Consider the following 26,036-nt stretch of genomic DNA (forward strand, 5'->3'; position numbering starts at 1 on the left):
TGCTAATTAACATATTTACATATTACTGAAGGTGTGTGACACATTATTACATTACATTACATGTCATTTAGCTGACGCTTTTATCCAAAGCGACTTACAATAAGTGCTTTGGAGACACAGCGACACTGCTCTCGTTTGAACTTATACACAAACTCTTGTGTTTTATTTCTTCAATATCATAGATAATAGTGCTGCACACACACAGTTAAGTACAACTTGCAAGATTCACAGACTGCATAACAAATTCCCCCAGACTACAGGCCTCCCATTACAGAGGGCCCATGTCTTATTGCCTTACTGACTCATTTACACTTGACTAGGGGCCCGTGTTTGCCTTGAGCAGGAATGAGTTCATGCTCAGAATAGAGAACAGAAAGATTGGCAACAGATCAATGTCGACAAAGGATTAACAGTAGTTAAGAACGAAAACTATGGGAAGTTTTTAAACAAACCAGTGCCTCCAGATAACACAAGAAAGTCTTAACGGGCACTATCAATAAAGCCAGCATGACACGTCGACCACATCTGCATAACAATGGTAAAAGGAAGCTAATTTGCCTAATAGGAGTGAGGGCACTAGGTCAACTTTGGACCCCCATTGTTCTTCAGGGCGTAAAGTTGTCAGATGTTTTACTGGCGTGAATCATCTGTTAACACGTCTTAATATGGCCCCAAGAAGCACAAGGAAATAATAACGTGGCGCTGCCCAGTTGGACATCAAGCAGCCTTTTATAATGCACACTTGATCCGCTTGGCACAAGAGCCACTGATAGATGCTGTCAACAGCAGATTAAGTGTCTGTGGGAGGGAGGGAGGGAGGGAGGGAGGGATCCCGAAACATCCATGAAGATATTTGTTGAGAACAATATGAAGCCCTCGAACTGTAAGTCTATGTGGACAGACATTTGAGCCACGTTTCTTACTTTAAAAAGTAATCAAACTTCTAGACAGGAACTAAAATTCATCCTGTCCCATATGTAGTTTTACATTTATTTATGAATTATACATTAATAAAGCATATCATTTTGACAATTAAATGTTTTTTGTAGACTCCATGATATAAAGGCAACGTAACATTTCATACTACTTCAGTTTAAGAAAGCAAACATAATTCTCTTAATCATCATCAAATCACTTGATTTCTATGAATAACTATCTATTAGCTATTAGTATTAGGTATTCACTGTATTACGCATTCTGTTTAAACTGAACTATGTGAATACAGCTTTATCATAAATCAGTAATTTATGGATCGGCAATTATGTTATTATTCAATAGACAGTGGCCTTTTTTTATTGTAATGAATGAATCAAAACTAAATATACATGTCATAGAAATACATAAACAATCAAACTATCTGTCTCACATATAGAAGGTTATCTTGAAATAGAAATCTATTATAGAACAATAGTGTATGATATCAAATGTAAAAAAGCAGAATAATAGGATAATTTCATCTGCACTGTCCAAAGCGACGGAGGTCCCAGTGAATTCCAAAATTGGCAATGCACCATGTCCAAGGTCATGGTGGGCTATGCCAAATATAGTTCACCGCAGGAACATCCCGAGTGCACCACTTTGTATGCCGTTATCTTCTGACACTTTGATTGAAAGGGTGTTCTTAAAAGATATGGCAAAAGGGGGTCTTCAGGGGCCAAAGAAAGTGAAAACCAGAGTCCTGCAACACCTCCCGATACACGTGTTCTTTAAGTTGTCGATTCTCAAAGGAGCGGTGTGGTGCTTACACAAGATAACGGGACACTCGACTGGCAGTGTGTAACAGACAAGATGTCGGGGGAGATAAACCCTGTGAACAATGAGACAAACCTTGTGCTATAGTGTCCAACAGGATAGAACAGGATATTAAGTTGAACTGTGTAGTCAACGTACTGTCGGCGACCTGCAGTGGCCCTCTCTGGACGAGTCCTCACAGCACCAGCCTATGCCCTTCTCCCTCCTGGATCACCTGACCCACACACTGGCTCTGAGCTTTTATGAAGCACTGCTTCTTGCACTCCATGAGCTGCTCCAGGTCACGCCACATCTTCATCTGCTCCATGTTGGCGCTGTGGCTCTCCCTCACCATCTTCTGCTTCTCACGTAACTTCTGGAATCCACAAAGAAAAATACGGATTGATAAAAAAATAAACCTTTTCTGTCCAATATGAGCCTGGTCCCTGTTCACAGACACTTCCACACACAGCTTCCAGTACCTTTCCTTGTCTGTCATGTTGTTGACAGAATGAAGACACCTATACTGTTATCAGCTCTTAAATACACTCTTCTCACCTTGCCAAGTAACTCCTGCTCTGCAATGTTCTTCATGTACACTTCCCTGCAAAAGAAGCAGAAGGACATCATTCAAATGCTTTTTTTTTTTTTTTTTAAAAAGGTGCGGTGTATCAGCTTATCTTGATATCGCGAGGTGCGGTAAGGAGTGTGGTAACTCCCTTTGCTGTGTGAGAAAATAAACTGACTGTGTTCTAATAAGAGCTTCCAGGGGTAAAGCGTGTATTCAGCTTGCGAGCAGCTGGCAGGCCTGTCTCTGCACGCTCACCTGATGGCCTTCTTCCTCTCTTGTGGATCAGAGGACACGTAGGCCTTCATCTCTTCAGCTGCCCGCTGTATTTGCATCTCAGTGATCTGTGGAGGGCCGAAATGGAAAGTTTTTTTGTTTTTTTCTAACCACAGTAGGTGTTTGGAGGCAGGTCACTGCTGAGACATTTTATTCACTGCAGCAGCAGCAGCAGCACTCATGTGAGTAGCAAGCCACTGCTCAGAGTTTGGAGCATCAATTCTGATTTGACATTGGTCGTCTGGTTAAACATTGATAATGATGCGTTAAACACCCACCCATGTGGCTAACAGGAAAACAAATCTTTTTTAAAATACATGCCTCTGACATGGAGTTGGTATAATGATATCGGTTTTCCTCCTGGGCCGTCTCCCCGATCAACGCTTTCACCTCCTTAAGAACAAAGACATACTCTATGTGTTCAAATATATAAGATATTACAAAAGAATACACTGGAAAAACACCGTATTCATGTTTTCAAATTGTTAGCTGTATTCCATCTAGAGTGGGAGAATAAACACACCTGCTCCAATTTAGATCTGTTGCTCTCCAATCCAGCAGCACAACTTTCATACTGCGCCTTCTTTTCGTCATACTCCTGGCTTAGTTCCTGTTAAGATAGGAATCCAAACATTCATACCCAAAATGTGAGAGACATACAACATATTTTACATACAGTTTAAGAAGCGAGACCAATGCATAGAATGCACAATGTTCCACCCTCTTGTCACACTCAACAAAACACCACAGCTGGCGTTTGGGCAGTTTAACCTACAACAAAGTCTATTTATGTAAGATGGAAGAGCGATTCTGAGAACACATGTAGGAAAATTAAAGCCTCCGCTTTAGCTCTGGGATGCGGGGGGCTTTCCCATTGTACAATTTATTTATGGACTGTGTAAAAACAACACACAAACACAGTACAAGCTAACTCTAACTGGCTTGTAGACACACAGTAAAGATCCCGCCAATTGATTTTAAATTGACGGCAGATTCATTGTTTTTGCTCTGTGATTCGTTTGTGAGATGTATTTTTCGCTGTATGTTTTTTATTGCATTGTGGAGTATGAACGAATGACATCTTTTCTTTCCCAATACTGACTCACAGACTACTTTGACCCTGTGGTACTCGTAAAATCGAGATGTGTGTGACAATACTGTTTCGTCATGGCTGTGGGAGGTCCTTATTCAAATGTGGTCACCTGGCAAACTTTCTTTCTGAGCACTAATTGTTGGGTTGTAAGGATTCCTTGAAGTACAGGTGTTGTAATGCGGGGGCGATGCTCACCTGACACCGCTGCCTCAGTGACCGCAGCTCTTTGATAATGGGTGCTAGAGCTGACTTCTTCTCCACTATCATAGAGTTTAATTTCTTCACCTGTAAAAGCAAGCCAATAGCACACACTCCATTAAACTGAACAGCAAAAAGATAAGTATGACACTAACTACAACGTAAATGGAGAGTAAATGGTATTTAATGCAATCTGACAAATCTGATCAACACTGATTGTAAAAAGAGCATTAAGGGCCACGATAAAGGTTATAGGACAATATTCAGTAACAGTTTGGTAAGTAGTCATTAAAAACATTACAGGTTTCAGCTTTGTGGCAGTGCCATTGCAAAGGACTACTTTCAGGTTGGAGCCAGGGATGTTTGACTTCATCATTATAAATGTGTGCAAATGTACAAGCTGCCAAGCGGATCAACAAATTCACTGCAGCCTGGAGGCCTGATCAGAGGCAACTGCTTCCCTCTGGGCCTTGACACAAAATAATGATAGGGTGATAAATAAGGTAGAAGCTGGGCACCATGCTGGAATAATGTATTTACCCGTTTGTGCTGTGACCCTGAAAGGTATTAGCCTGGAGCCTTTATGAATGGAATTGCACACTATTTGTGCTTATCAACCATACAAATGTGTGTAAAGATAAACTAATTTTATAACTACATAGCCCATAAAGTCTCTTTATTTTGCCAGGAGGGCAGCACTGATCTTTAATCCTGTTTTTACAACCCTGTTGCTGCTTTAATAATCTCCCTAGCTCACACCGAGATGAGGCTCCAAACAGTTTCAAAGCGTTTTTACCGGGTTCCAGGAATGACAAACATAATTTGTCCTCAAAAAGGGATGTCGCAAATACAGATTTTAGGAAAAACATTTTCCAACATGGTATAGCTACCATTTCAGACATGTCGTCCAGGGTGCGGCCCTTCTTCTCGTCCAGCTCGCTCTTGATGGCCGACACCCTCTCCAGTTCCTCCTGAGTGTTACTGTAGCCAGAGATGCCCTTCTCAGCTTCCACAGTTTGCTTGAGAAACAAAACAGACACGCGACGACTCAAGTTCACGAACAAACTCGGGAGCGAAATCGAATGGTTGCATGAATTTATCATGGTATCAAATCAACGAGTCTCGCTGAATAACTACAGCGGCATGAACCATCACTCGGCGTCTCGTCAACGACTTTACAATTTGAGTGCATTTCTTTTTTTGGAAAAAGGATATTAAACCCACGGCAAGATACAACTTACAAAACAGGCGACCCTATTACTGCATATCTCATTTGCAGGAACAAAGCTACCCTTCATCACTTCCATCACTTGACTCTCTCTCTCTCTCTAGCTGATAAAATACATAGAAATGTATGAAGAACTATCCAGCTGAACAATCAGGCTCACACATAATGAGAGAGGCAGACCCATCAGCAGCTGGACACGCAATAAGAAGGAAAACGTTAATTGCTTTAATAAATCCTGTGTGGGGTGCGCAGACAAGAGGAGGAGCAGCAGCAGATGCAGCCGGCAGAAATAGCAGCCGAGCCTGCGTCAGACAGTCTTGTCAGCGAGTCCGTCAGTGAGTCCGTCAGCGTGTCCGTCAGCGAGGCGACAGAGGCGTGAAGCCTTTTCCAGGAACATCTTCGTCGTTCGCAAAAAACTGCGCGAATGAGGAGATCAGGTGAAAGCAGCACATTTGGAACGGCAGCGTGAGTGCAGGGCGATGATTACTCACGCTACCTTTTAAATGACCAGTACCCAGCTGCTCTGAAGCTGCTTATTGGATAAGAAATGATGTGTAGGTCAATGTGGCATTCAAATGGTCAAGTGCCAATGGTTAAAGAAACAAGAAGAAAAAAGAAAAAAAACTCTTCCTCCCTATTCATCAAGAATTATGCGTGAATTTCTGCTTGCAGCTTGCACAAGACTTAATATAAAAAATAGCAACAAGTGGATCCCATTCCATCCTTTTTTTTTGGTGTTGCCTTAAATATGCTCCGTCAAAATGAAAGTTAAACACAGGAGATGGTTGAAGAGTTACCAGTTTCTGTTGGACGGTCTCGTGTCTCTGCTTCAGAATCTCCTCCGTTCGTTGCAGGACTCCGTATTCGGCTTTCAGCTCAGCAATCTCCTGTCGTTGCTTCTTGTATACTGTTCCCTTGCCGCGCAGTTTCACCACCAAACGTTTCAGCTTTTGAAGAACAAAGAAACAGAATACAACATTAAATCGAGCACTAAATATAACTTTTAGGGAAGAGAATACTAAACTAGTGCTTTCAAATGAAATGTTGTGGTCTCTTTGCTACACTGGTATTTACAAGGTCTTTAAACCTGCAATTAGTCATTATATGGGCAGCGGAAACAAGCTATAAACACAGCACTCACATATTATCACCTCCTGAGGTCATATGGGTTAGCAAACTGTTAATTATTTATGCTTTATCTTCACACAGCCCCATTGATTTGGAGTTGTGCGTCATTTGACACGTCTGTCCAATATTAACTCTCCTTTTGGCTCTGGTTTGGTCTCCACCAACTCCCGAGGAACCATCTGGCTCTTAACCTGCTAAATATTCCACCATGTTCACCAGCTGGCCACTAACGTTGCCCTCCTGACATTTGGTGCTGGGCAGCTAGTGAGTTCTTTCAGGGCTTTTTGTGTGTGTAAACAGCTATCTGCAGCATCTGGAGACTGCGAGCAGTGACGCTGAACCATGACAGTGCATTTGCAAGCTGTGAATTCAAAAACTAAAAGCTGAAAGACGTTAAACAGGAAACTGAAGTTAAACAGGAAACTGAAGTCTGTATATGTGGGTTTGTCAGTACCAGTGACCCCTTTCACATACATTTAGTCAATTAATTAATTGTTATTATAAAATATAGATTATAGCGGCTTAAATATTAAAGAAATGAGCATGTGTTTTAGTGGTTCCTGTTCCTGCTACCAGCAATGTAAATGCTTCTTGGGAAATGCATAGAAAGAGGCATACATACAGTCTATACTTGACAACATGGTGTCCGGCACAGCTGAGATGGAGAAGGAGAAGACAAAGGATTGAGCCATGGGAGGGAGGGGATTAGAGAACAGCAGTGACTGCGGGCAATGCCACGACCTGCAAACAGTCACTCGATCCTTTCAGGTTCACAGCCAGCTAAGTACAGCAAACAGCTTCATCTGGCAGAATAGCTGCTTTTAGTGGTTGTTCAGTCACCCTGAATGTCTGTCGGGACACAATGAAGAGCAGCTATAAATGAACATGGACACGGGAGAACAGCCCCAGAAATCACTAAATGTGCTTCATGTCCTTCCGGGATCCACGTGTGTGTGTGTGTGTACATTTATTCTTTGTGTATTCTGGGACATCAAGGGCAGACATGACTGAGAGAGGAATTAGCACAGCAGAATAATACTGCACAGCGTTCCCGACAGTGTCCCCCCAAAACAACTGCTGGTAAACTGTCATATCACCGCCACTTGTTTCAGACATACAGTGCATTCACACCAACACACAAAGCTGCAGACAAGTCAACAGAAACATGAACGGTGCAGCACATACTCCAAATAATGTGCTGTACAGTAGCCTCCATCCAAAATCACCAACATATTTTTAAAAAAGTAAGCATGTTAATCAGATGGCTGACGGTGTCTTGCCTGCAGGAAGACTACATTTAACCAGCGCGATGAGGCTGGTTGATAAAGCGGTTTCATGTTACTGGCCAACCAATGATGAGCAGATGCAGTCATGCCTCTCAGAGAGACCCTGCAGTTGGTGGGTGGCATGTGATGACACATAACCAGCAGAATGGAAAATACCTCTGATAAAGTGATCATCTCCACTGTGGCTGATGGCCCAAAACTACCAGGGAGTCTGATAAACGGCATTTTTCCATTCGCTTCATTCATGTATCGTCTCAAGGGCCCTCTTTGTCGTTACAAACAGCTCCCTCTCATCATGTCAGTCAGACTTAAAAAGGAATGTTAGTCTCCCATTAATTGTAATATATCGTCAGAATTGCTTCCGTCTTAAACCCGTGGTATTGCCAGACCTTCCTCCAACATCTCATGATCTGTCTTCCAGCACAAAGAAGACGTTGCTACTTCACATCCACTGTGTGGCTCTGGTGATTGTTTTCTCTTTCGTTACTGGAAATAAATAAACACGTGAGAAGTATTTGTTTTCCACAGATATTTTACTTCCTCTATTTGTGAAACCATTAGTTTTGTTTGTGCTGCAAAAAACATCACCCTCTGACAGATATGTGCTCTGTAATAAAGACCCAGGACATTTCTTTGAAGATCTGACCAATTGTAGAAACCATCAAATGCACCGTGGAGGCCTGAAAAGGTTGTCCACATGATGTGTGTTTACTTAAGTAATTATCTAAGTGTGTGTGTGGGGGGGCTGTAACTCAGCTTTTAGAGGGGGTTCGATTCCCTGGCTCCTCCTGTCTGCATGTTGAAGGGTCCTTAAGCAAGACCCAGAACATCAAGTTGTTCTTTCACAGTCAAATGTCATGCATGTACCTTTATGTATTGGCAATAATGCACTGATGCTAAAATGCTACATTTAGCATTATAAATGTCTGTGATGGAGATTTCCTGGAGAGAAATGAACCTTTTTTTAAATAGTTTTATGCCACACAGACAGGCCAGAGGCCGGGGTCAGGATCGGAAACAATCCCCCTGGAACAAAACACTCCATCCACACGGGTTGACGGCAGCCCAGCAGGGCAGAGCAGCGACAATGCTGCTGCAATGACAAACAAATTTAACTGGAACTCTTTTTGCCTCAGCAAAGATCCCAGCTCTCAACTCATGGATATCAATGTGCATCAAACAGAATGATAAGAATGACCATTCACACATATGGTCCCAGCACAAGCCCCTCTGCAACTACAGAACTGTGTATAGTCGACTCTACCTCTAAGCTTAGTGTATGCACGGGCAAAAGAAGAAGTGACCGCTCCAGGATTTTCTCACTTAAGCGCGACAATATTACGTCGTTTTTTCTCTCCCTGTCAATAGTTCAGTTCTATTCATCAACATGACAGCTCAGAGTAGACCGTGCCACGGCTCTGAAAGGGGGAAGAGTACATCCTCCTCGCCACGCTGTATAAATAAAGACAAAAGGTTTCATGCTCCCAGTCTGCTTAATGTGTCCAGCTGACTTAAATTAGGAGATTGATGACACTCAAGATTTGGGAAAAGGCCATCTTTCAGGCAGTTCGCACAGTACAGTACAGTTCCTTGTTCTGGATATTCTCTGTTGTGTTCTATTCATGGCTGTGTATAGGAATGTGGGGGAGAGTAAGGAAAAGGGATAAGTAACATTTAGACAGTGAGCTTGTCTGTGTTTAGATAAGAACAGAAATAGCCTCTTGTGTTTTCTGTGGATTGCAAATCTACTAGAGCTCCCAGAGATAAAGCTGGAGTTTCTCGGCAATGTCAGCAGTTACCATGAACAAAAAGACGAGAATTGTGCACAAGAATGTTTCTTTTCTTGGCTATTGTCTGTTCAGCTTAATAAGATCAACACAGCTTGGTGGAAACTCAGGAGATGGTAGAAGATATTTAGTGACTGCATGTCTTTGTGAGTGAAAGAAGAACATCAAACGGTGTACCTCATCCCCCCGAATGACCTCTCCACCATCTGAGGCTTGTGCCTGGCTGCTCCTCTGCCTCAGCTCCCTTTCTGCTGCGGCCAGCTCCTCCCTCGCTTCCTGAAGCTCCTCTGCCTTTGACTCCTTCCTTCGAATGATGATGGAGGCCTGCAAGATTCAAGTTTTATCATATATATATATATATATACACGACAACCAAAGAGCTTCTGACTGTGAACCTGTGGGAGAGTGGATGCAATTGAGCAACGGGGATGTTGTCAGGGCAAGAAATATGAGCCAGTAACAAAGAACAAAATCTTAAAAAAGGCCCCTTTGACTCAAAAGTGTGTTTTGCTAACGGTCACATGCTTGCATGTGTGAGCGTTTCTGTGCAGCGTTTGACACTAGAAGGCTATTTTCACATTCATCTGTCGAGGCAGGGAAGTTTCTCTGTGCTCACATTAAAAGGGATAGTTCAGATTGTTTTCCAGTGGGGTTGTTTGAGGTACTTATACATACCTACGGTAGATGACGTATTGGCACGCTTCTAGTTTGAAGAGACATGCAGGAGCACGGGAGCAGCAGCTAAACGTATTCTAGCCACCTAAAAGAAAGTGTACGCTATATTTGGAATATTTTAATCACTTTACCTTGTGGTCAGACCGCCCTTTTCAGCACGGGACTGTTATCTATGCTTTCTACAAAGCTGCTGGTCTACCTTATGTAGATTTTGTTAATGTGTGACTTTGATGTCAGTTTGGAGACAACAAGTACCACTCCTTCACGAGAAGATAGGAAAGAAGGAAAGAAGGAAAACTTGTTATCCCTGCCTTCTTTGCAAATAAATAAATAATCCAATAAGTCAATGCATTGACTTTCGCAAAATAAATAATGAGTGGGTCCCGGTTTTGTTCATTTTGTGCACGAGCGCGAGGCCAGTAAAGGTTGACATCACACAGCATCACAGTCAGCACCCACAGGGCCCATGATGAAAGACATGAAAGAAGTTCAACACCTGTTGTCTGTAAAGGGTCAGTTTGTCATCCATGGGGTCATTTCTCATCATCCTCTTCTCAATCAGCTGGTTTATCTGAGAGTCAACTTCTTTAATCTGTGAAATTGACAATTGCAGAACACTCAGAGACAAACATATTTTGCAGCGTATGGATGTATACAGACTTAACACCACATCCTGGTCATGACCTTGTCCTCCTGCTCCTGGAGATCGGCCTGGCCCATGGCAGGCTCTGACGCTATTTTCTGTAGGTACTGTACTGTGCGCCTCATACCCTCCTGCTCTTTGGGGAGTTTCTCAGAGACCATGTAGGAGTTGATCTTGATCTCCTCTTCAAGCCTCTTCATTAAGCCTGAAAGAGACGGAGGGTTTTAATTAATCACTTTGAGCTCAGTGTGTTTGTAATACCTGTCAGGCGTTCTGCAGCTCTAACTACTTACTAAGAAAGGCTATATTTTAAGCATGCATATGGAAAACACACCACTAATATAAAAAATTTACCGTACTGACATTGAAACTGACTTTCAGAATTTAATAGTTAAACGATAGATTCTTACAATGAAAAACAGCATGCCGATTAGCATTCGTATTTGTAAACGCACATACTGTACAGTAATGGTGATAAGTGACTTTAATTGTGCAGCCCATCCTAGTCTGCATTGCAGAGGTCATTTTAGAAACTGTAAATGTGTAAATCTCTTCTCTGGCTGAAGAGCCCAATACCAGATGAGAACAAAATGAGACCATTTCAGTATTAGTTAAGCTCTGTTATAGCACATCAAAGATCAGTATAATTGGAGGGTCTCAATAGATGAAAACCTATTAGCTAAGAGACCACCTAATGCTCTGCGTTGTCCTTGAACTTCCCCTCCAGCTGTATCCTGCAGAGGCAACAGCGGGACACGGGTACTCACTTTCTGGATTGGCATCTGCTGCTGCCTGTCGCAAATCCTTCCACTGCTGCTGCGACCTCTGCAGTCTCTGCTCTGCCTGGAACAGCTGAACACACCAAAAGTATCACTAATACAGGCACAGTGGGAGCATTAACATTCAGTAACCACTGATAATTAGTGTGTTCGACATAAGGGTTGCAACTGACGACCACTTTCATTAGTGAGGATGGATCTTCTGATCACGAACAAACGTCCAAAACGTTAAGCCAACAATTTGAGATACTACATGTTATCTTCCTTTTACGTCTATTAAAGCAAAGCAGACAGCATTTGGTTTAACTGGTCTACAATGTCTCAATTAATTATACCAAGGGGAGCGAATGTAATGATAAACTACAATCTGTCACAAGCAATTACTTGGTTCTTCTGTTCTTGCTTCTGGTGAGTCAGTGACTCCTCTCTCTCCTTCTCCACTCGCAGCTGTCTGGCCTGTTCCAGCATCCGTTGATGGTTGGACACCGACTCCACCTAGTGGATCCACAAGTTGACAGGACGCAGGCTGTCACATGATCAGCAGAGAAAAATCCGAGCATGTCTAACAGTCATGTTTAACCTTCACATTTCACCTTCTGGCAGGACCCATTAAATCAACACCTTGTTACTTCACAGCCTTGTTAAGACAGCCTAGCAACCTGTCAGAGCCCTGTCGGTTCTATTAGAGAGGCTGATAATATGTGACTGGGGTCATGTTTTCATTCCACAGGGGATCCTAAAGCACTCCAAGCATTAGAGGATTGAAGGGGCCTCTCTGACCAGTCTGCCTTACCCTCTTCTTCAGCCTCTCCAAACGTTTGATTAGTTGGTCTTTCTCTTCCTCCATCGCACTGATGTCCTGTTATTGGAGAAAAAAAGGGTGCATTAAAAAAAGGTTTTAGTGCATTATATCAACTTTCATAATGAGGAGGAGATCATCAACATTTTTTCACCCTTCTGATTTCTGCTGTGGAGAAGCCTGAAGTCCTCAGCAGCTCACACTCCTTGTGATACGTCTTAAAACCTTCCACCAGCTCTTCATACTGTGAACACACAACATTAATGCAAAGCCTCTTTTGCTTTTTAGGTTACCAGCTATTTCAAAAACTAGAAATATGTGTGGGCAATAAATTGGCAACCTGGTGAGAGGTGTCATTGATGACATCATCCTGCAGAAACTCTATGGGCACCTCCAATTTGACTAGAAAGCGAGCCAAGTAAGCCCGTTTCTTGAGTTCAGGGACCCTCTGGAGCAGCCAGTGGAGGATGGGGTGGACCACAGGCTTTTTGCCAGCCACCAAGCCTTGTCTAAAGACGCTCCTGCATGAGAATACGATGAAAAAATATCTCAGACTAGACTTTAAAAGTGGCGTGGTTATTTATAGTCTCATTGAATGTTATTACTTACACATCAGAGAGGTTGCTGGGCGGTTTGTATTTCAGCATCCCCAGTAAAGCACACATTCTTTTTATGGTTTGTTCAGGCATTTCTTCACGGATATCTAGAGCTTGCTAGAGACAAGGGATGAAGCAAATAGCGCTGAGATGAAATTATACAACATGTGTGCACTGTTTGCACCTGACACAACTGTACTAACTAAAGTCTGGCCAGTCGTGGACGCAGACGTCAGTGACCCACCTTTGGGTCTATTTCAGCCAGAACATCATTTAAAATCTGCAGCAGCTGCATCGGCTCGAGGGAGTCAAACGTGATGAGGTTAAACATTTTCTTGAATGGATCCTTGTTAAGCTGTTCGACGATTAATTTCAACTGTTCGCTCATCTTGACTGATACGAAACGTAAATCAACGAATGTTGCTTCTTTTTCTGAATTAGCCGAGGCTAACGCTAACGAGCTAGCTTAGTTAGCTCTCTAGCGTCGATTAAAAAGCAGAGGAACCTTTGAAGATAAATCCACCCGACCCGCTGGTGACAATGACACACGACTGTTTACAAATGATGAAGTTTCCGATAGATAGGTTAGTTCGCCTCTTTAATTGGTCAACTTGCTAGTTTAGCGGATAGAAAATCAACGGTTGTTGTCACCAGCCCCATGGAAACCAAAGGAGGCGTCGCGGATTGGTTGCTAACCGAAAGTAGCTTTGACACAGTGATCAAGAGGTTTATTGTTGCGCTACATATGCGCAAATGGTTTTTTGCTGAGAGAACAATATGGGCTTTATCGGCGAAAAAATACAAATTCATATATACATTTAGAGGTATTAAACGGTCAGGTAGCATTCGAACATTTAGTATTTTTTGGCATGTAAAGATTGTTTTCTTTGAACTGAACATCTTTAGAATTAAATTAGGTTCAATAACGTAACCTACCAGCTAAAATAAAATACATTAAAATGTTTTTGGTATTATATGGACTTGTAATTTTTTCCAAAACTGTTTTATGACAAACGTACTGCTACTATTTTTCTGTAATGCTGCCACTAAGTTGATAATTACAAGCATGGACTTTCTTACAATCGGCTCACCGGTTATTGTACTGAGATAGTTTTCTGCATTTTGTATAGTTGATTTGCTTCCATGTGTAAAACAGGTGTATAATTATACATGAATATATTTTTGCAAAAGGCTGCATTTGCTTGACGTTGTAATACAAGCTGCAAAAAGTTTAGCCTGCTAATATTTTGGATCAATTCCAGCCTCTCCGATATGTCCTGCAGATAGAAATTGGATGTAAGTGTATGTTTTGCTTCATGACCACGTTGTGATTTTAAAGGAGGAGGGGGTTTGTGATGGAGGCTGTAGAAAGATAGTTATACTGCCATCTACAGGTAGAAAGGGAAAACATATTCACTAAGCGTCTCCTCATAAAGACCCTCTGCCTTGGAAAACTACACAATTGCTAACAGCAACAACTCTGAAATGACTTTGATTGCAATATATTACGTACCTACAATCCTTCTATTGCATTGGCTTTTATTTTTGACAGACTCGTACTTCCGGGTCGCGTGCCTTACTTTGCGCCTGTTTTCAAAAGAAAAAGAAGGATTTGCAACAAACAAAAAAAAAAACGGTTGTAATACATGGTATTTCTATATTTTCGTTTTTCCGACAAAACGCATCGCGTTGTATCCAGAGGTGGTACTTGAACGCACCCCCCTCTGCCAGGCTGAACTTTTTAACCGCCAGGTGGCGATATTTCCACAAGGCAGGACTTCGGGTTGCCACACAATGAACTTTGGGAGGATTAATCAGAGTTTTCAGAGCAGAACGACAAGTGCGCTGCGTCGCAGAGAGCATTCTCAGGTTGGACAGAGAGGCCACAGCACGCTCGTTGTGTGCGTATTGCGAGGAGAAAGCAAGCCTGAATTCAAGCTAACGTTTCAAAGGATATTTGTTTTAACAGCCGGGACCTCGTTTTTCTTCTTCCACCTGAACGGTAACACCATGAAGACCAACGCCGTCTTGCACGAAAGCCTCGTGTCCATCACGGCGCGCGACGTTTTCTTTAAACTGTCAGTTCATCTCCTTTTCAGACCTGACGTCGTATAACTGTCACAACGCGTGACCTCGTGAACATATGTTCCGGTGAATTGTCCTCTTGTCGTCATCAGCTGTACCTGGACAACATTGCATTTTGACTAATCGTCATCATTGTTTTCTTTTTTGTTGTTGTTTTAATGCACTTGGAGTGCAGCCTGGTCGCCTCATCTAAATCACATCCACGTAGCCCCTCCTCTTTCTGCTGCTGACGAAGAGCCACAACACCAGAGAGCTGCGAGTCAGTCTGACACCAAACACAGAGGAAGACAGAGGCTCTCCTGAGAATAGACGAGCACGAGACGGGATCAAGTCAGGAATGAAGAATAAAAGGATGAACTAACATCTCTTGGACTGTGTCAAGAGGAGTAAAGGGATTGGACCAGTGATCTCGCCTCCTTAGGATTTTCTCCTTGTGTTTGTGAGTAAAGACTAAACTGTAAAGTGGATCCTTCCTTAATCTGGAGAACACTTTCCCTTTATGTAGCCTTCTATAGCACCATGGAAGCTTTAAGTTGTAAACAGTCGAGTCCGGTTCAAGCTTTAGAAATGTATGTGATTGTGTTGTTGGTGGATTGAATAGTTAATGTCAGAGTAATAACAATGGTTGAACCGGTGGGGTTTGTAGCAGCGTGGAGGGCCCAGTTCCCGGAGTCTGACCCCCCTTGCATGGAGCTGAACTCACTGGGTAACATTGAACAGGAGCTGGACAAATGCAAGACTTCTATCAGGCACCTGGAGAAGGAAGTAAACAAGGAGCGCTTTCGGATGATCTACCTGCAGACTCTGCTCGCAAAAGAGAGGAAGTCTTACGACGGGCAGCGATGGGGATTTAAAAACACGCGCCACATGAATGATGGAGAACTGCCTGGCGGGCCAGACGGCCAGAGGCCCCACGCAGAAGAGGCACCAGTGGAGGAGCAGCAGCTGCAGAGAGGGCCTGGCAAGACAACCAGGTGTAAACCACATCCAGAAGGAGAGGTGGACGGTGCGTCCCCGGCTAAACAGAAGGGCGGCGTGTCACCGGTGCACCAGGACTCGGAGGTTCCCGATTTCCCACTGGGCACGGGCTCTGTGGCAGCTCTGAGATCCAACTTTGAGCGCATCAGGAGGGCCAACTCTCACTCAGCCGGAGACGGCAGAGGGCTGTCAGTCATGGGCGGCCCGGAGAAACCTTTCTACGTGAACATGGAGTACCATTCAGAGCGAGGGTTGGTGAAAGTCAATGACAGGGAGGTTTCGGACAAGATCAGCACCCTGGGCAGTCAGGCCATGCAGATGGAGCGCAAGAGGTCCCTGCACTCCCTCCCGGTGAACCTGTCAGCCGCCGCGGGGGACATCAGCAAGGCTTTTCAGAGAGGCAGGTCCACCGAGGGGAACTGCAGCCACAACGGGTCGTATGATGAGGCCGAGGTCAGCCCTCACTTCCTGAAAGACGGTGTGATGCGTTCCGCCGGGGGGAAGTCTGAGCAGCAGTCAGCAGAGTGCCAGCCCTACACCAGTGTGTATGTCGGCGGAATGATGGCTGAGGGGGACACCCGGGTCATCCACATTCGGGACCACAGCATCGAGGAGGATGCACACCTCACCTGGCCGAGACGCTCCTACTCGCCCGGCAGCTTTGATGACGTCGGAGGAGGCTACACACCAGACTGCAGCTCCAACGAGAACTTAACATCCAGCGAGGAGGACTTCTCCTCGGGCCAGTCCAGCCACGTGTCTCCCAGCCCCACCACCTATCAGATGTACAGGGAGAAAAGCCGCTCGCCCTCCCAGCACTCCTTTGACAGCAGCAGCCCGCCCACACCCCTGTCTCAGAAACGGCTGAAGCAGCAGGGCATAGTGTCCGAGGCCTCCATCATAGGGGTTCGTAAAACGGGCCAGATCTGGCCCAGTGATGGGGAGTCCACCACATCCAGCAGGACCTCTCATGACAACAGTGTTCAAGGAGATCTGGGTAGGTCTGCAAGACACACACTGCACAACACAGACGACTACGCAAACCTTTCATTTTCTGGATTAAAGGCAGAAAAGACTTCTAATGGGTAGAGATGATAAAGTATTAAAAAGCACATTAAAGGCCCTCTAATCACTGCCTGTGCTTGCCTCGACTGGCCTTGATCCAGAATAAGTCACTGATGTGTGAAACGCACCTAATATTTTAGCCTCCCACACTCAATCCATCCTAAAATGTTTTCGGCAGCCAGGATTATTATGCCCTTCTTTTAAAAAAAAAAAAAACCCACACATTTCTTGTTTGTGTTTGAGCCATTTTCTTGCATATGAGCAAGTTTACTTGAGATGAACTGAGCTATTGTGATTTTACTGGCCGACAAAAAACAAAACAAGGTCATATTGGCTCAAATTCATGTTAATGATCATTTTATGAAGCCTTTCTCCTTACTGTCAGGAACGTTAACCCGTTCCCGGGTTCTCACCGGGTCGGAGCCTGTAAAAGAAATCAACCTGCCATGAAGAGGTTGGGATCGACCAAATGGACTTTACACACACACACACACTGATTCTCAACAGTAACCGAGTGGTTTTGCGGCTCTTTCAGGAGTGTTTTCTTTACCCTTTCTGAGCAGGCCTGCGCTCTCTTTTTTACCCCCTTCTGCTCTTTGCCCGCTGAGTGCTGCGGCACTTTCACAAGAGATGCTCTGGCTGAGGCAGCGGCTGCCCCCAGGCCTCCCGGTCGCTCGGCACGATCCACCCTGAGTGTTTTTGTGTCTGCACACATCAGTGTTGTTGTCCTTGGTGCCGCGTAATTAACTTAAAGGGGTTTGTCTAGCGTGATAAATTTGGGAAGGCTCTTTGTTAGGAAAAAGACCCGACAACTCACTCAAAAAAAGAGGATCGAGGGGCTTAAAGTGTGTCATGTGGCTTCCAAATCAAAACGCCTGCCATCAGTGTTTCCTGTTGTTATGTGTGAACACAATAGGGGAATCACTCATTGAACACGAGTATTGACATGTTAACAATATAACAATGTTAAGTGGGATAAGGAGAGTGGTCTCGGCTACTTGGCGATGCCAAGGACAGAAGGAGAGGCGGTTGGTCGTGGTGTTCCTGCGCAACAACGTTTGTCAAAGTGGACGACACACGAGGACACGAGGACATTGTTGCTGCTTGAGGCCAAAGAGGGATTGAGATGCAGAGAGCATTTTAGGATTGGAGCTGGAAAATTGTTTGCCCTCTACTCTTCCCCCCCCCCACCCCCAAAAAGTGTTATCCACAGTGGGTCAGATTAAACAGATGAGCAGAATAGTGCGTTGTTATATAAGGTGATCCAGTGCAAAGCTCTTTGACACAAAGCATGTGACGAACAAGCAGATCGTCTGTGATATAATCAGCATGAAGTTTAAGCTAGCACGCTGCTCAGATGACTGAAATGTCCAAATCCATTCCTCTGTGCCGTTTGTCGCGTAAGAACCGGGGAACACACTTGCAGGATGTTGTCACACTCCAAACCAAATTTTGATTGCAGACAAATAATTAAGGGCAGATGCACAGAAAGGTTTTTTAATTTTTCCAAAGAATGAATACATACATACAGAGAGTAGCTCGCTTGAAAAAAAACATTAGAAGGAAAACCTGTTTGCAATAGACAGATAGATAGAAAGTAATGGTCAAAATAGACTTTAGTCCAAAAACGCCAGATCCTACATTAACCACAATGCAATCAATATCATATTTTCTTGTGATTCACTCTCTGTGTGGTGAATGCTCACACGCTCTATGCCCCCAGGTTGTACTGGTTGTACTCAAGCTGATTACCCCAATGACATCGTTAGAGCCACTAAGACACAAAAACAAAAACGCAGCTTTCAACTCTTTTGTCATGAAGACGGGAGACCGTGAGATGTGATTACGGGGTGCAGTGTGTAAGATCTGGCCAACATCGACAGAAAGTGAAGAAGTTCCACTGTTGACGTCATGTCAGTGACGCCTATCTATGTGTTGTGTTTGCGGAGATGAGCACGTTAACCAGCTCCTGTCTTGTAAAACTTTTTACCTTGTTCTCTAGTTTCTGGCACTTTGGATTTAATCCAGCCAACAAGCTATCGGAGTGTACACGGACTGTAACAGTTAGTGGCACAGTCAACACAAAGATGGCTAACGGCCAACGGCACACGTGAAATAGCGTTGGCATTTTGACCAGCTATCAGAGTTTCAGCAGTTTGGTTGAATTTTGCGTGATCGTTCCCTGCTGTTAGTAGTTGAGGGGGAAACGCAGCCCGTGTACGTGTCTACGTGTTACACATTGCACCTTTTTAAAGCTTTGGAAAAAAGCTTGGACCCTAAGTTCTGAATGTATTTTTGTGTCTTACTACTATTTCTCCGGTCGAGGTGGAAAGTGTCATGCTTGTTACACGGCTGTTTTTCGCAGTAGTACATCCCCATGACTAGTAAACTGTCCCTATGTGTTGGAGTTCCCCTCGTTATGCACCCTGTCGGGGCTGACTGTGTTTGAAGGCACCGTGCTGCAGAGCCCGAAGTACGGCTTTTGTCCAGAGGAGACTTGTTGCTGATATAAAGCATCGCTGCCTCATGTGGATCTTGCTTTGTGGATTAGCAGAAGTGTGGATTTACTTTCTGATGTTGTAATAACATTGCTGTGCACGTTGTCGGATTAGGCCTCGGGGCAGGCGGCCGATTTGAGGCAAGTTCTTGCAATAAACTGCTCCTTGTTGTGGTCAGTGACTTTAAGGGAGCAGTTGGAATTATTTTTTGTTTCATTTATCATAAAACGTTGCGGCATCTATTAAATGAACCTCGTAAAAACAACTTAATCTCAGTGTTGTAAAGACGCTTTGTGCTCCAGTTCGCTGAGTGTTGTGTAACTATTAAAGCTGCCCAAAGTGAACACTCCAGTCCGTGGTTGTACCTAAATGAGACTTTCTGGCCTATAAGATTCGGTGTGTATGTTTATGTTCTGCACCCTGTCGTGGACCATGTGAGCGCTGCAGCAGAAGGCTTGCCGTGGTTCCTGCTGCTGTCGTGTGAGTGTTTTTCTGCCTGGGAAAAAATGACTGACTGACCATGGGAAACAAACAAACCTAACTGACACAAACAATCCTATACTTGTCCCGCAGCTACTCGGCGTGAAATCTAAGTGAAGTGAATTTGTCTAAAATTGACAAATCTCAGGGGATCATTTTCTATGAATAGAAGAATAAGTGTTGTCTCCTTGTTTCTGGTTATCTAGGCCAATTGTCAAACCTAGCTGTGAGTAGAGCTGCTGATTAGCTATGGGCCTTTAAGGAGGCCAACTCTCTGATGGGTCTATTTTGCCATAATTAATTATCATCATGACACTGACATGCCGGTGGCCACGGCTTTCTGGAAAGGTCCCGAGCGTGCCGACTGTCTCATGGATAATACATTACAGTTAGAGGCATTGAGGAAGAAGTCGGCCAAATAGGAAATAATACAGCTCAACAATCATTATCTGAGTTGTAATCATAATCCCTCTGTTTAAAAAAAAAAAATCATAACTCTGTCATTTGGGATGCATTCATCCGGATTTGGCACAGTTTCTGTAATTTGAAAGGTCTGTCTGAGAAGGTGATGAAGGCTCTCTCAATGGCTTGGCCTCAGTCCAGAGATTGACACTACTTGCTGCCTCAGCAAGAGTCACACCGATGCTGGTCTAGACACCCGGTTAATTGCAGACTCATGAATATTTGAGGTTCCTCAAGGAAGCCCAGACAGGCCTATCACTGTACCTGTACCTGTATCAACATCTGAGGTTTGGTGGTCAAGGAAGTAAAAGAATTCAGCCTCTCCCTTTCCTAGAGTAAATGTAAGCCCACAAGAGGAAGTACTGGCAGCACTCGAGGGCAGCCGTGTGTGTGTGTGTGTGTGTGTGTGTGTGTGTGTGTGTGTGTGTGTGTGTGTGTGTGTGTGTGTGTGTGTGTGTGTGTGTGTGTGTGTGTGTGTGTGTGTGTGTGTGTGTGTGTGTGTGTGTGTGTGTGTGTGTGTGTGTGTGTGTGTGTGTGTGTGTGTGTGTGTGTGTGTGTGTGTGTGTGTGTGTGTGTGTGTGTGTGTGTGTGTGTGTGTGTAAGGAAGACACCTGTTCTTCTGTGCAGTGTACTGGGTAAAGTGGTCAAAAGCTGCCAGCCATCGCCAGCTGCTCTCACAGTATAGACGCCATGAATAGTCCTTGTTCCTCCCGATCAGAAAACAGAAGAAAAAAAAACACTTGTTTAGAAACTGTGCAAGCACCGATCGCAACCGATTGTCCTATTAGCTCCTTTATTCACATACACGTTTTTTTTTTTAATACAAAAAAACATAATAAAAGAAGAATCTTTGGCATGTTTATGAGCCTGCGGGCTTCCCCCGGCTCGGTGATCCTCCCTCGTGCTCGGCCTCAGCCCCCTGGTCCTGCAGTCTCAACTCCCCTCCCAGGTCCCACTCAAAGGGCCCTCTGTGCTGCCGGTTGGTGTGTTTATGGAATGTCTCAGCTGCTTGTGGGGTGTGGGGGGGAAACGGTTAATGAAATGTCAAGTGTTGTATGAGTTCTCCTCTCTCACCACAGCCTGACCGGTGGCGCTTGTTGTCTCACTGCGTTTGTTTTAGCCTGAATGCAAAGAGAGCCGGGGCAGTGTGAGGGGATGAGGAAAGTAAGAGCTTGAAGAACAAGTGAACACTAACATCTGCCTGTAGTCAACCGTTTAACGTGGCAGTCCAGTACATTATTGTGGCTCTTCCTTCAAGTAAAATAGATAGATTAAAAAAAGAATTGTCAGAATTGAAGCGTCCCTCGCCAAGATTTCCTGACTTTTAGTGCCCCCAGTATGGGTCAAGCTCCAAAATACCCTACATTTCCCACAATGCAACTTGGTAGTGTCTCTTAACCAGACTCTCTCTCCCAGGCAAAATCTTTTTTTACATTGTAAAATTGTGGTCTTCAGGCCGAGATTACCCCTTATGACATCATCATCAGCGTGCCCTTTTTTTTCTTCTTTTACTCCATTTGTTTTCTGTTATTCATTCATAGTGTGACACTGGTTTTCTGGACAAAAAGCCAATTAGATTTTTCCATTGGCTTTTGGAATGTTGCAGAAAATAAGTTGTGTGTCAAACATTTACCTTCAGCAAGATATTCTTGTGAACACCAAACACGAGTGCAATCGGCCGGAGTAAAAAGCTAACGGAAAGGCTGCTTCAACGCCTTGCATGAGCAGGTTTTAGGGCTCATTTAGGTTTTGCAATTTATCAAAACAAAGCAAATCTCTGATGATTTGATTAATTCAATACTGAGCCCACAGACCGTTCGGTTTAACCCACTAGTCAAATGCAAACATGTGCAAACGTGTCGCTAGGCAGATTGGGACTGAGCCAAAGTACATCAGGTGAGGGCTGTTCACTAATATTTAATTATATTCAGACATGCAAATGAATATTTGATCATACCTGGAGGTCACTGTGCTTTCTTTTTCATGTCATGTGTCTGATTGAATTTCTCAAGTGTGTTCATCATCTGCTCATAATAAGCAATGTCAGCAGTTGTGTTCACTGTAAAAAGCAAACATAAGGCTGTATGGAAGGCCAGACTCTATGGGGAATAATAGTTGTTGTGTACATGTAAAACATGTAAAATCCGACATATTGGTAATGTTGTCATTCCCTTCTGCGTCTTAGAAGCTAATCTGCTTACAGCAATGTGCTCCATTATCCACGTTAATTTTCACAGACTGGAACAATTATTGGGCTTTGATTCTCTCCCTTATGCAGCACATTACGAGCTGTAGTCTGACCACCCTGAGCTATTTCAACACACGCTGATTAGTAGGTGTGCTGCTCTGGGCGGCCCAGTTCTGACCTCCACTGCTCAATGACTGGCACTAATTTTAGGCTGCCCTACACCAGATCAGAGACGAGTGCTGGTGGGCCTCATTGCCTCCACCAGCCCTGCGGTTTAAAGGGCCTCCCGATGCAGCAGACACTTCCAGACGACCCAGGATGTGATGATGGTGTGTCGGCTAACATTTTTATCGTTTGCCAAAGCACACAGCCAGTGGTGCAGATGCCCCAGAGGTCAGAGGGACGCTCTGCCAATCATACGTGTCAAAGTCAATTTACAGGGAGTACTTCACAGCCCGTGTTTAATGTCTTCTGTGGCTCTGGAGGAGCTTTGTCAGGTCTTAGCAAATGAGTTAAGTGACATAATGTAAGTAATCATGGATTTGAATTGAAGCCTACACATTTGTTGCCTTGTGGGATGGTAACGTCAGTCTGTTGGTTGGTCGGACCATCCAGACACTTTGGTCCAGACTGCAATATCTCAACAACTATTATATGATGTTTAATAGAGACATTCATGCTCCCCTGAGGATGACTCCTTTTCCTTCTAGTCCCAGCTGGAAGATGAGGGTTTGAGTGAAATGTCTATTGGGTCTTCATATGTTAGTAAAGCTATTTGATGAGGTACCATAACAGTTGGTGGAAGCATTGATGTCCCCCTCAGGCGCTTTGTAACCTGGGGACCTGATTGTCACCAAATATTCACTGTGAAGCGCGATACAGATAAATCTATCAAGTTGTTCCACCCACCATGAAGTGAGGAACATTACAAGAGCCACAGGCCGGGGTCACTATGTCCCGTGTCTGAAGAGCCATCCCCCCCTTCCCTTCTATTTGCTCCCCCATGCCACCGCCGTTTCCCCAGCGACCGCACAGTCTGCAGCAGAACCCATTTTCTGGAGCCATAAAGTGGTGCTAAGCTTTTAACAACATCTCACATTGACATCTCCTGCTGGTTTGGTTTTCCAAAGGTGCAACCTTTCTCTCCAGATCTATACCACCATCCGATGGGCGACAGAAAAGGCTGTCCTTCACTGTCACTTTTTATTTATTTTTTTTGGCTCTGTGGTGAATTATAGATGTTTCAATCTCATTTCCAGCTGTTTCTGAGTCGGATCGTTAAACACATTTGCTGTGTTTATTTCTGGGAGCTTGTGATCTGAATTTTGTCCACCAGCTGACTGATCTTTATGTGGACGGTCAATATGTCCACAGTGGGGAGCAATAAGTGGGCTCTGATTCTCTCTCTCTCTCCCTTTGTCAAAGCAATACAAGCAGTCTGTCCCCCTTAAGCTATTTAAACACTGATCGGTGATCAGTCAAAGTGCTGGCTGTCCAGCATTGTGCCTTCTCCCAGTGGTGAAATGTGGATTTATGGATGCTGCTATTCTAGTTCCAGCTCTTTCTGGGACAAATCAATAGACACCCTTTGCTCTTTGATTTATTTTTATTTTTGGGAATTGCTGTCAGAATGTATTACCATCAGTCGAGTTGATATTTATCTGCTGTGCTTTTAACGGATAAGTTAAATGGAGGTCCAGATTGGAGCCAGAGCCTGTTTCTCACTTTTGGTTGTTTCCAGCACTAATAGCAAGCTTGGTCTTCCCCATATTTTAATATCCCGCTGTGAAGTGAAAAGGCAATGCTGTTGTGTCCGTGCCACGTGATGATGTCACTCATTCTGAAAACAAACACTAGCTTTCAGCTTTCAGTCTCAACACAGAAATGTTTGTAAATGCGTCCAAAAGGAAAGTTCCCTCTTCTTTTGATACAGCCTGTCGGTCTCGTGTCGTGAAATAAGACCTCTTGATTATCTCTCTGATTGGGAATCTCTGATGCTGTGACTCTGTCTCAGCTGCACATCTGTCTCTCTCCCTCTCTGCCTGTTTATTGCAGTTCATCTCTTATGGATTAGGATTAAGGCTTTGAATTCGTCTTTGCTTTGTCATCAATAGGACATGCAACATGGCCCCAGTACTATACTGGTGGGTTTTTCTCATGAGCAACATAACATGGCTGTTGTTTGGAGGATGGAAAAGTGTTTCATCATGATTGATGATTCTTCAGAAGGTGGCCTGAAAGTCAGGAGCCGAGTCCTTATTTATATTTATCCTTGAGTTGTATTTGTAGTCGGGGTGCTCGGTGTGGTGGCTGTATGGGAAAGAAAAGGCATTGTGTGGAAAGAGGATAAAAAGTGATTACAACCGTAATCTTTTTGTGTGTGGATGATTTGCAGTAATCTGACATCTATAAAACCATGACTTGTGGGAATACAGTGAAATAAAATTCTTGAAAAACATAGAATTAGCGAGTTCGGAGACAAAATCGGCTTCTCTCTGATCCACGGCTCCACGCAGCTCACAACCGCAGCTGTTGGGCTCAGCAATCTTATGTAATGCCATTAGAATATATTTATTACAGCTCTATTGCACAGATGAAACCATTTTAAGCTGTGTGTGTGTGTGTGTGTGTGTGTGTGTGTGTGTGTGTGTGTGTGTGTGTGTGTGACTTCTGATGCTCCGCCTCTAGTATCAACATTGTGTTATTGAACATTATTTCCACCCGTAGACTGACAGAACACGTGAGCTAATCGGCTGTATAATAAAGCCTCACACATCGGCCGAGCCAATAATATCAGCCGATTCAAGTTCATGACCGACATTTCTGTATCAGCGTATGTGTTGATCAATAAATAGTAAGACATTGTGCCAGTTATAATATTTAAAAAGGCATTTTTGATTGTCCGTTTACAATGTCGTAGCTACCATTGAGGAGACCGCAGTCGCGTTTTTTTTAATATTCCTTCAAATATGAGGGATATAATAATAGAGTTCACATTGTTAAATTACAAGCATATTACACATGTCTTTTAGCCCCCCTCTAAATTAAAAGGACTTAGTTTTTTTAAGGTTACTAGATGGTATGATTTATTATAGTTCAAATGAATTATGTATAGTTGTTGTTCCACATCAGTAGCATGTGAGTAGATCTCTTAAACTGGTTTGAGGGTATAAAAGAGCAGTGTATTTGTTCAGCTCTTGGTAAAAAGGTCACAAAGTCTTTCACAATCAGGACAAACAAGGAACCTGAAAACAGGTTACATGGCGAGCGTGGAGGAATCCAGGCGAAATGGGTTCTTAGGTAAAAATAGATACCGTTTCCATTTATGTCTGACACTGTGGAGTCTTTTAATTGTAAAGGGCATCAAAGTTAGCTGGAATGTAAATATGATAGCCGTGACCAGGGGCTGAACGAGCGTGTCGGGAGTGGGAGGGGGGAGCTGTTTGTGAAAAGATGACCTTGTGCAGAAAGCCTGTTTCCGCTCTGAAGCAGA

At 43.9% G+C, this 26,036-nt stretch overlaps 2 protein-coding genes across 6 annotated transcripts in view; one reads left to right on the forward strand and one right to left on the reverse strand.

The window, feature by feature from the left end:
- Positions 1-976: 976 nt before the first annotated feature.
- ift81 (intraflagellar transport 81 homolog) lies at positions 977-14,376 on the reverse strand. 4 transcript variants are annotated; one of them, XM_034541602.1, is made up of 19 exons: positions 13,032-13,463; positions 12,801-12,904; positions 12,532-12,712; positions 12,346-12,435; positions 12,186-12,251; positions 11,777-11,887; positions 11,381-11,465; positions 10,655-10,818; positions 10,467-10,562; positions 9,473-9,619; positions 5,892-6,041; positions 4,757-4,885; positions 3,864-3,953; positions 3,099-3,185; positions 2,897-2,968; positions 2,558-2,643; positions 2,290-2,335; positions 1,891-2,107; positions 977-1,807 (listed from the first exon to the last, which is right to left on the reverse strand). In XM_034541602.1, the coding sequence occupies exons 1-18, from the start codon at positions 13,173-13,175 to the stop codon at positions 1,928-1,930; spliced, it is 2,028 nt and encodes a 675-aa protein (XP_034397493.1). In that variant the 5' UTR covers positions 13,176-13,463; the 3' UTR covers positions 977-1,807; positions 1,891-1,927. The 4 variants fall into 4 exon arrangements, 3 of the variants coding, with proteins under 3 accessions (XP_034397493.1, XP_034397491.1, XP_034397494.1); XM_034541600.1 differs by having other exon boundaries at positions 977-2,107; XM_034541603.1 differs by lacking the exon at positions 13,032-13,463 and adding an exon at positions 14,301-14,376 and having other exon boundaries at positions 1,266-2,107.
- Positions 14,377-14,599: 223 nt separating this feature from the next.
- si:dkey-91m11.5 (PH_BCR_vertebrate and RhoGAP_Bcr domain-containing protein) overlaps positions 14,600-26,036 on the forward strand; it is a 32,581-nt gene continuing 21,144 nt past the window's right edge. Inside the window, exons 1-2 of one of the 2 annotated variants that reach the window (XM_034541605.1) lie at positions 14,627-14,789; positions 15,048-16,847. In XM_034541605.1, the coding sequence (XP_034397496.1) occupies positions 15,494-16,847 (1,354 nt within the window). In that variant the 5' untranslated portion in view covers positions 14,627-14,789; positions 15,048-15,493. Of the gene's footprint in view, positions 16,848-26,036 lie in introns of both variants that reach the window. The other variant, XM_034541604.1, reaches the window with a different exon arrangement.

This window comes from Cyclopterus lumpus, chromosome 9, assembly GCF_009769545.1.
Source record: "Cyclopterus lumpus isolate fCycLum1 chromosome 9, fCycLum1.pri, whole genome shotgun sequence".
NCBI lineage: Eukaryota > Metazoa > Chordata > Actinopteri > Perciformes > Cyclopteridae > Cyclopterus > Cyclopterus lumpus.

Excerpts from the sequence above, each read along its gene's own strand:
- ift81 (XM_034541602.1), bottom strand. The coding sequence starts at position 13,175 with ATGAGCGAACAGTTGAAATTAATCGTCGAACAGCTTAACAAGGATCCA. Across the intron at positions 12,436-12,531 it reads TCAATGACACCTCTCACCAG|TATGAAGAGCTGGTGGAAGG; the intron begins GTTGCCAATTTA and ends GTGTGTTCACAG. Across the intron at positions 10,563-10,654 it reads TCCAGGAGCAGGAGGACAAG|ATTAAAGAAGTTGACTCTCA; the intron begins GTCATGACCAGG and ends TCAATTTCACAG.